At 52.4% G+C, this 8,700-nt stretch overlaps 1 protein-coding gene across 1 annotated transcript in view; it reads left to right on the top strand.

Annotated features, from left to right (window-relative positions):
• Nucleotides 1-8,700, top strand: part of CLPB (ClpB homolog, mitochondrial AAA ATPase chaperonin) — a 58,418-nt gene that overhangs the window by 4,395 nt on the left and 45,323 nt on the right. Inside the window, exons 2-3 of the mRNA XM_029961459.1 lie at nucleotides 6-132; nucleotides 867-918. Coding sequence (XP_029817319.1) covers nucleotides 6-132; nucleotides 867-918 — 179 coding nt within the window. The remainder of the gene's footprint in view (nucleotides 1-5; nucleotides 133-866; nucleotides 919-8,700) is intronic.

The following is an 8,700-nucleotide window of genomic DNA, read 5'->3' as shown; positions in this document are numbered from 1 at the left end:
AGCAGGGCTGCTGCATCGCGGGAGACCCCGGCGGGCATCAGAGCGGAGCCGGGAGCTGCCCCCCGGCAGCGGGGCTGCCCGCCCTCATCGCCGCGCTGGCCTACTGCTACCTGCGGGACCGCCTGTCCAAGGGTGACTATCGCTGCTGGGGGCGTGCGGGGCCTGCCTGGCACGGAGCCTGCCTGCTGGCGCTGACCTGGGGAGCTTCTAGGGGAGGGGTTATCCTTGGTGCTTCGGTGCCTAAAAGGCTACAGGAGAGCTGGAGAGAGACTTTGGGCAAGGGCCTGGAGGGACAGGACAAGGGGGAATGGCTTCCCACTGTCATAGGGCAGGGTTAGATGAGATATTGGGAGGAAATAATTCCCTTTGAAGGTGGCGAGGCTCCAGCACAGAGTGCCCAGAGAAGCTGTGGCTGTCCCATCCCTGGAAATATTCAAAGCCAGGCTGGATGGGGCTTGGAGCAACGTGGGCTAGTGGAAGGTGTCCCTGCCCATGGCAGGGAGGCTGGAACAAGATTAGCTTTAAGGTCCCTCCCTCCCCAAATCATGCCTTTTCCCGTCTCCTAGAGCTGGGTGCTGCCCTTCCCCTCTCTAGCCAGGAGATGTCATTCTGAGCCTGTGGTGGGAACTCGCTGGCCCTGCTGTGGAAACCTCTGTCTCAGGCTGTGACAGGCTGGGGTGACCGTGCACCCCACAGCCCCCTGTTTGCCAGGTGTTGGGGCGAGGGGCTTGGGGGTAACCTGCACGCAGGAATAGCCCCGTGCTCACTGGGTGAGAGCTGTGAGCTCAGCCCCTGCACATTCCGGGGTAGGATGTCCATTTGTGTGTCTCTGTGCCAACCCCCTTTCTCTTCTTCCTGCATTTCAGAGGATGCTCTGCTGGAAGCTGCAAGGATCAACAACGTTTTGGAAGTCAACAGGTGAGCAGGGTTCAGAGCCACGTGAGAACACAGCGTGCCAAGGGCTGGGAAGGCAGGAAGCTCTACCAGCACATGGGGAAAGGAGGGGCTCATCCTCTCCACCAGCTGTGCCTCGTCACTCATTCTTGGGATAAAGCAGCGGGGCTGGCTGCTCCCTGCCCCTGTGGGGTGCTCACCTTGCTATCTCAGATCCAGAGCAGGTGTGGAGGGGTGGGGAGCACTGTTACTTGTGAAGTGGGAGGTGGGTTGCAGATCCTCGTGCCGAGGGAGGACGAAGTTTGAGGCCGTGCTGTGCAGCAGGTATGAACATACCCCTCTGGGCCAGACCCTGCAGAGGCTCATTTGCGGGGATCTGTCTCTGAACAAACAGCTCTTGTGTGCCCCTCAGCCTGAGCCACGAGGTCTCCAGGGGCTTGTCTCCCACAAGGAGCATGGGAGAGAGCCCTGCCCAGCCAAGGAAGTCGGGGAGGTGAGTGGTTGGGTGACCAAAGGCATATCTCATAGGGAGTGGAGCATCTCCAGAGCTCCAGCCCATGGCAACAGGCCTCTTGTCACAGTTGGCTGTGCCTGCCCTGTTTGGGTGGTGCTGTGGCACCTTTCAGGAGTGTCTGGCAGCATCACATTTCCCGAGGTGGTAACAAATGAACCGGTTTCTCAGGCCCAAGGTGTGACTGGTCCCCAGGAGACGTGTTCCTCCTGTGGCCAGACCTCTGGGGAGCCACTCAAAGGCTCCCTGGATGGTTTGTGAGCAACAGTGCCCTGTCGCTGACTGCTGGCTGCAACCATTGTCAGGGACAAGGTCTGGGACTGTAGGAGGAAAACAGGTTTCCTGGTAAACGGGAAGAGAAGTGTGAGAACCCTGGAGCTGCTTGTTGAGGAGAGCCTGGTCCTTCTGCCTAGCCTCTCTCAGAATCCCAGAGGTTTCCCAGGCCCCAGGTGCTGCCCTCAGCTAGTATGGAATTCAGATTTTTTGGCAGCCTGGAAGTTTGTGTAGGACAGGAAGAGACATTGCTGCTCTCTTGTGTACACCACACACGTGTGTGTGTCTCAGGCTGAGATCTCCCACCCAGCACAGGCACCCAGGAGAGATGGGAGCTGCTGTCCCTGTGTAGAAGGGAAGGGAGGAGATGGAGAGGTGAGGAAAAGGAGAGGGAGGGGAGAGCCCTCCTGGCCTGCAGCCAGGGGATACTCCATCCAGTCTCCAGGATCTCAGATGAAGCAGCCTGGCTCTGCTGCACCGCAGGGCTGAGATCTGGCCTAGATCAAGGGCCAAAGAGGATATTGGTGTGCAGCTAATTGGCACATGTGTTCTGCTGCTTGTAATTGCAGGAAGCTGCTGCTTAGGGTTGTCTGGGTGATTTGTGAGCCTGGTCAGGCAGAGCAGCAAGAGGGCTGCTCTGTGCTCCCGCTGGTCAGGGCAGGGCTGGTGGCTGTATACCCTGCTGCACACCCACAGCCTCCCCTTTGTTTCTGTGCTCTGTCACAGAATTACAGAACTGTTTGGGTTGGAAAAGCCCTCTGAGATCCTCAAGTCCAACCATTCCCCAGCACTGCCAAGGCCACCACTGCCCCATGTCCCCAAGTGCCACATTTACATGGCTGTTAAAACCTTCCAGGGATGGGGACTCCCCCACTGTCCTGGACAGCTGTGCCAGGGCTGGACCACCTTTTCCATGAAGAAATTTTTCTGAATATCGAACCTACACTTCCTGTGGCACAACTTGAGGCTGCTTCCCCTCGTGCTGTGACTTGTTACCTGAGAGAACAGACCAACCCTTTACCGGCTACATGCTCCTGTCAGGGAGGTGTGGAGAGCGAGAAGGTCCCCCCACAGCTCCCTCAGCCGCTCCTCATCACACCTGGGCTCCAGATCCTTCCCCAGCTCCATTCCCTTCTCTGGACACGCTCCAGCACCTCAGTGTCTGTCTTGCCGTGAGGGGCCTGGAACTGCACACAAGATTTGAGTAGTGAGTCAGGCTTTGGTTACTTGGAACATCTGATCGTGGGAAGGCACTGTGAGGAGTGGGTGAGCCTTTACAGGAGCAGGTATCCTGTGTTGTACCCGTTGGAGCATTTTCTCTCACAGAATAACTCTGAGTGTTATGCCTGAGGCTCAAGGGACGCTTGAAGGCTTTTTAGGGTGAACATAGATGTCATGCCAGTGGCTCACAGAGCATGATGGCCTCTGGCCACCAGCCAGCATGTACCTTATCTCTGTCCTGAACAGGTGTGAGACATCTTCAGCAGTGATAGCGAGGGCAGGTTGGAGACAGGATTGGGAGATGATTTCTAATTACATTTGTTTCCGTTGCTCCATGTTTATATGATGCTGGGCCTGCATTTGACTGTGTGTATCTGAGTTGACAGACACCTGGGCTTTTAGGATAAACAGATGTTTTTCCTGTAAATGTCCCCTTTAATCTTTTCTTCTAAATGACCAAATTATCCAGGTCTGGGTTTCAGTGGAAGTTCTGTGACTGGTTATTGAGTTTGATTTGGCCCACGGCCCTGGGAACTCAGATACAGCACCCCAGATTTCTTCATGTTGACTATGAAGTACTGGGGAAGACTTGTGTGTGCTGTGCTTTCCTGTACTGGACAACTGAAAAACTGCCCTTTTTTCATGCTTCTTGGTGTATTTTGGCCTCCCAGGACTGTTGGGGTTTGCACACTGAGTCACGGGCTGATATCTCCGCAGTCGGCACCCAGATGGCCACAGGAGACAGGAGACCTCATGCTTCTTTCCAAAACAGTTTTAAAGCCTTAACTGTCCCTCTCTCTGGAAGCAGACACCAACAGGCCTGGATGTGTGGGAGTTTGCGTGTGTTTGGAATACATCTGGGAACCATCACGTGGTTAATTGCAGCTGGTGCAGGTTTATCAGCAGAGCTGAGTGTAGGATAGTCTCAGCGAGCAGCTCAGTTTGGAGGAGAAGCAGTCCACCAGTGCTAATGTGGCCTGTACAACCATGGGAGCAATTATTCCCCTTCCCTCACAGCTCAGGAGCCAAGGAGCACCCAGGGAGATGTCAGGCAGCAGGTTACAAACAGAAGCTGAGTGCTGTCTTCCACAGCACATAAACTGTGACTCTCAGTGGATGCGAGGGAGTCTGACCCTTGAATTTGTATCTGTGCAGAGTGAGCTGAGCAGGTAACATGTGCCACCTCCAGTGGAAGTGTATTGTCACAGGTTAGTGTATTATGCTCAAATCCATCTGCAAACAGTGATGACCCATGTTCTTTTCCTGACTGTCTGCTGCTGGCCACTGCCAGAGTCAGGCTAGCAGGCCGGTGGGGTATTTTTCCAAGGCTCAGCTCAGCTATTGCATTGGGGTGACTGACTGAATCAGGGCTCCTCTGTGTGAGGCTGCACATTCTCTTCCAAACCTGGTGATGCCAACTGTAGAATCACTGAAGGGTTTGGGTTGGAGGGGACCTTAAAGCTCACCCACTTCCACACCCCTGCCATGGGCAGGGACACCTTCCACTAGACCAGGCTGCTCCGAGCCCTGCCCATCTGTATCTACCCTACCCCACCCTGTGCAGGTCCATGTGTTTTCAGAGCACCGTGGTGTGTTACTGGCCCTGGAAGGATGGTGAGAAACAGCCGTGAGCTCTCTCCAGGAAGACAGCAGCCACACCAAAGGGATTTGAACAGCTCACCATGTCCTCCTGCCCAGGCAGATCCTTTCCCTGGCCTCTAACAGGCACTGTGCTTTCGTGTTCTGAGATACTGTTAGGTTTGTTTTTCTTCCCTCCTCCTGCAAAGCAGAGGGCAGTTCCTGAGAGGGTGGGCGCCGCCCGCCCCGCAGTTAAACAGTGACATATTGGGACAGGGCTGGGGGAAATGGTTAAGAGGCCAAGAGGAACAGAAGCTATTGTTGTTGCAAAAGTTCAAGTTTCCAGCTTCCTCTTCCTCCACCTGTCAGGAGGGAGTGCTGGGCATGCTCCCGGCACTGAGCACAAACTCAAACATGCCCTCTGGGCTCGGCAGTGTCAGCGAGTTAGTCACCCAGAACCCCAGCGGCGGGGTGAATAGGAGGCACATCTGTCCGGGGGCACTGGGGGGAGAAGGCTCGTCGGCTGCTGACGTGGGCTCTTTATCTCTTCTGCGGGGATCAAAGTGCTGAAGCTTTGGGAGCTGCTGTCTCGAGGTAAAAGAGGCCGTGTGCACAAAACGGTGGGTGCTGCTCTGCCTGAACTCCTCCGGCAAATTCCAGAGCAGACGGTGATGTTCACAGAATCAGGGAATCACAGAGTGGTTTGGGTTGGAAAGGACTTTAAAACTCATCCAGCTCCAACCCTCTGCTGTGGGCAGGGACACCTTCCACTAGACCAGGTTTATCTGAAATCCTTAAAATACAAACACACCCCCAAACAGAAACAGCTTGAGGGTTCTTCTCCTGGGTGGGTCATGAATCACAGAATCCCAGAAGGGTTTGGGTTGGAAGGGGCTTTTAAAGGTCATCTAGTCCAATGCCCTGCCATGGGCAGAGACATCTTGGTGGCATTGCTGCAGTCGAGGAACGGTTTGTCATTTGAGAAACACTGAAAATGATGCTAATAAAGCTGTATCCACATGAGATACTCCTTAGGAGGTAAGAGCGAGTGCCCTGGATCTTACTTGGTTAAAATGTGGATAAACATCCTAAACATTGATCAGAGGATTTATTTAATTAAAATAAAATAGTCCTGCTGGTAAATACATTTGGCTGTCTGGGATCTGAGCAGTGGTCGTGGCTTTATCGATTGTCATATCATTAAATCAGGCGGGGGAAAAAATTAATGATGGGCCCGAAGACCCTGAACATAAAGTTCAGTTGTCTGAAAATCTGTTAAGTTGCTGAGCATCTTGCAATGATTTAACAAAGAAAAAAAAAAAAAAAAGAATCCAGCTCCTAAATGAAATGTCAATGCATATTATGGGAGATGATGTGATGCGAGTAATTCTCGCACTGGGCTCAGCGACGGGGCATTCCAGATGCTTATGATGATCTGGGTTCCTGAATGGAAAACTACTTGACTAATTCTAATAGCTCTGCTCCAAGCCTGTAACCAGATCCCACAGCAAAGACTCCAGCATCCTTCCTGTTGGTTGCACGATGGTTTAGCAGGTTTGACTGCAGGACTAGGATCTCATTTTGTTATTTTTTTATTGAAGAATGAAGATAATTCATTGTTCAGTGTGTCTGTAGAGAAAAAAGCTTTCCAGTGAGTTCACAGGTATTTTTCAGTGGCTCCAAAGTGCCTTAAGAATCCTAAAATCACAGAATGGTTTTGGTTGGAAGGGACCTTAAAGATTATCTAGTCTCAAGCCCCTTGCCATGGGCAGTGACATCTTCTACTAGACAAGGTTGCTCCAAGCCCCGTCCAACCTGGCCCTGGACAATTCCAGAGATGGGGCAGCCACAGCTTCTCTGGGCAGCCTGTGCTGGGGCCTCTCCACCCTCCCAGGAATGAAATTCTTCCCAATATCTAATCTCAATCTGTCATCTTTTAGTTTGAAACATCATCTCTTTAGTTTAAATGAAGACTGATGTCCTGTCCTTCATCTCATAAGGAGATGCTGAAGAGTTTCACTGCAGGTTCCATTCGTGAGAAAATAAATGTGACAGGACAAGGGGGAATGACTTCACACTGACAGGGGGCAGGGTTAGATTGGATATTGGGAAGAAATATCCATCCCTGTAAGTGTTCAAGGCTAGACTGGACGGGGCATGGAGCAACCTGGTCTAGTGGGAGATGTCCCTGCCCATGGCAGAGGGGTTGGAACTGGATGATCTTCAAGGTCCCTTCCAGCTCAAACCCTTCTGTGAAATGTTAAAATTCATGATGTATGGAATTAAGACCAAACCTTTTGCAGCAGTGACCCAGCAGCTGGAGGAAGGTGACCAGGATGGTCTGTTTGCCCATTTAATGTAAAATTACAATAATACCATGGCCAAGTCCAAATGGGTCTGATACTTTGTGAATTGCATTAATTAAACCTCGTTGGAGATGTTAATGAGTGGTAGGGGTTGGGCTTAAAGGTTTTAGTTATCCGGCAAAAGTTCTCAGCCTGAAGGGGTTTGAGTGCCTCCATCCTGGCTTAGCTGATCCCTTCTTACCTGTGGAGGTTCAGCACTGGTTGCCCCTGCCCCTTCTGGGTTCCTCTGTCAGGCTGCCACTCCTTTGTGGTCATAGGTTCCTTTATTTCCTGGATTTTCTGTGACTGTGAGGCTGTCACAGTGACACACTGTAGGAAGGGACTGATGTGAATGCTACTGCTTTGAAAGGGCTTTCAAATGGCCAAGTAAATACAGTGGGATTCAGAAACAACTGGGACACATCATTCCGTGCCGCTCCGAGGGACAAGTGGAAGAGGGTTGGCCATCGCAGTGTCTGGGGTGAGGCAGCTGTGGCGCTGGTGGGAACGGCTCGGCAGGCTCTGGGGGAGCTGGGTCTGGAGCTGGTTCCTGCGGGGGCAGCGAGCGAGGGGTCCTCAGGCAGAGGGAGCAGCGCCCTGTGCTGCGCAGAGCACACGTGGGGCACAGATGGAGCCGTGGTGTGCATTTCTCCCGCGGGCAGTGTCCCTGAGCAGGGGCCGTGTGTCTGAGCCAGGCTGGCTCATCTCTGCTGTGAGTACAAGCACCTCTGTAAGCAGAGCTGCAGTGGGAGCTGATCTGTGAAGATAGCAATCTGCCAGCCCCGTGTGTCCGGGCACATCCGGCCCCACCGGCACAGAAAGCCTGGGGGATGCACAGGGATATCTCTGCTCTCAGCCGTCTGCTGCCTGGGAGTGCTCTTCAGGCACAGAGCTCTTAGTGTTCACTTACAGGGATGAGGTGCTGGCAGAAAGAGATCCAACCCCCCCACCAGGCTTTAGGCTAATCACCCTTGCTCTCCATCCTTGCTCTTCATCACGCTCCTGGGAGGTTCTTCGGATGTTACACTGCATAGAAAAAAAGAAAAGTTGGGTCTGAGAAGGATTCTACATGAAAATTTGTTCCTCTACTACCGTGTAGGATCAAGTATCAAATTGTTTTGGAGCAAGGACCTGCTGGATAGCTCATTATCATTAAACTTTTAAATTGTCACCCTGGTAGAGAGAGCATAAACCTTCTGTTGATGCTGTGATCACTTACCGCCTCCTGAATCACAGTTGGGAGCTACAAAGGAAGGCTGTCAGTCATGATTCTATGCTTTTAGATCTCTGTCCAAATGCCCAGTGAACAGTTAGAGCATCCAGAAACAGGGCACCAGTGCTAGCAACCCCTTATGTCAAAAAAGGGTGGTCAAATTGTCCACCCAGACCCATTACCAACCTATTGTACCTCTACTTGAGTCAGAAGAGTTCACCAACACACTTCTGTGTAGAGCTTGGCTGAAGCCATCTGCCAGCTGGCTCTCATGTCCCAGTCTCAGTCAAATAGGGCATAAACTTCAACTGGAGTGGGATACAGGCTTTTTATTTGGATTATGTTTATCTGGCTGGTTTTTCCAGTCAGTTGGGACAACTGTGTTTCAGCTGTGTTTGAGATATGAGCCAAAGCTTAGGCAGCAATATGGCTGGTTGAAAATAACTTTAGGATTATCATATCATATATCATCATATCACTGAAGGATATATATTTGGGTTGGAGGGAGCTTCAAGACCATCTTGTTCCAACCCCAGCTGGCACAGGGTGCCCAGAGAAACTGTGGCTGCCCCCTCCCTGGAAGTGTCCAAGGCCAGGTTGGACAGGGCTTGGAACAACCTGGGCTAGTGGCAGGTGTCCCTGCCCATGGCAGGGGGAGCGGAACA

Source organism: Manacus vitellinus, unplaced genomic scaffold (genome assembly GCF_001715985.3).
Source record: "Manacus vitellinus isolate BGI_N305 unplaced genomic scaffold, ASM171598v3 scaffold_35_pilon, whole genome shotgun sequence".
Lineage (NCBI taxonomy): Eukaryota > Metazoa > Chordata > Aves > Passeriformes > Pipridae > Manacus > Manacus vitellinus.
This window is presented reverse-complemented; position numbering and strand designations above follow the sequence as displayed.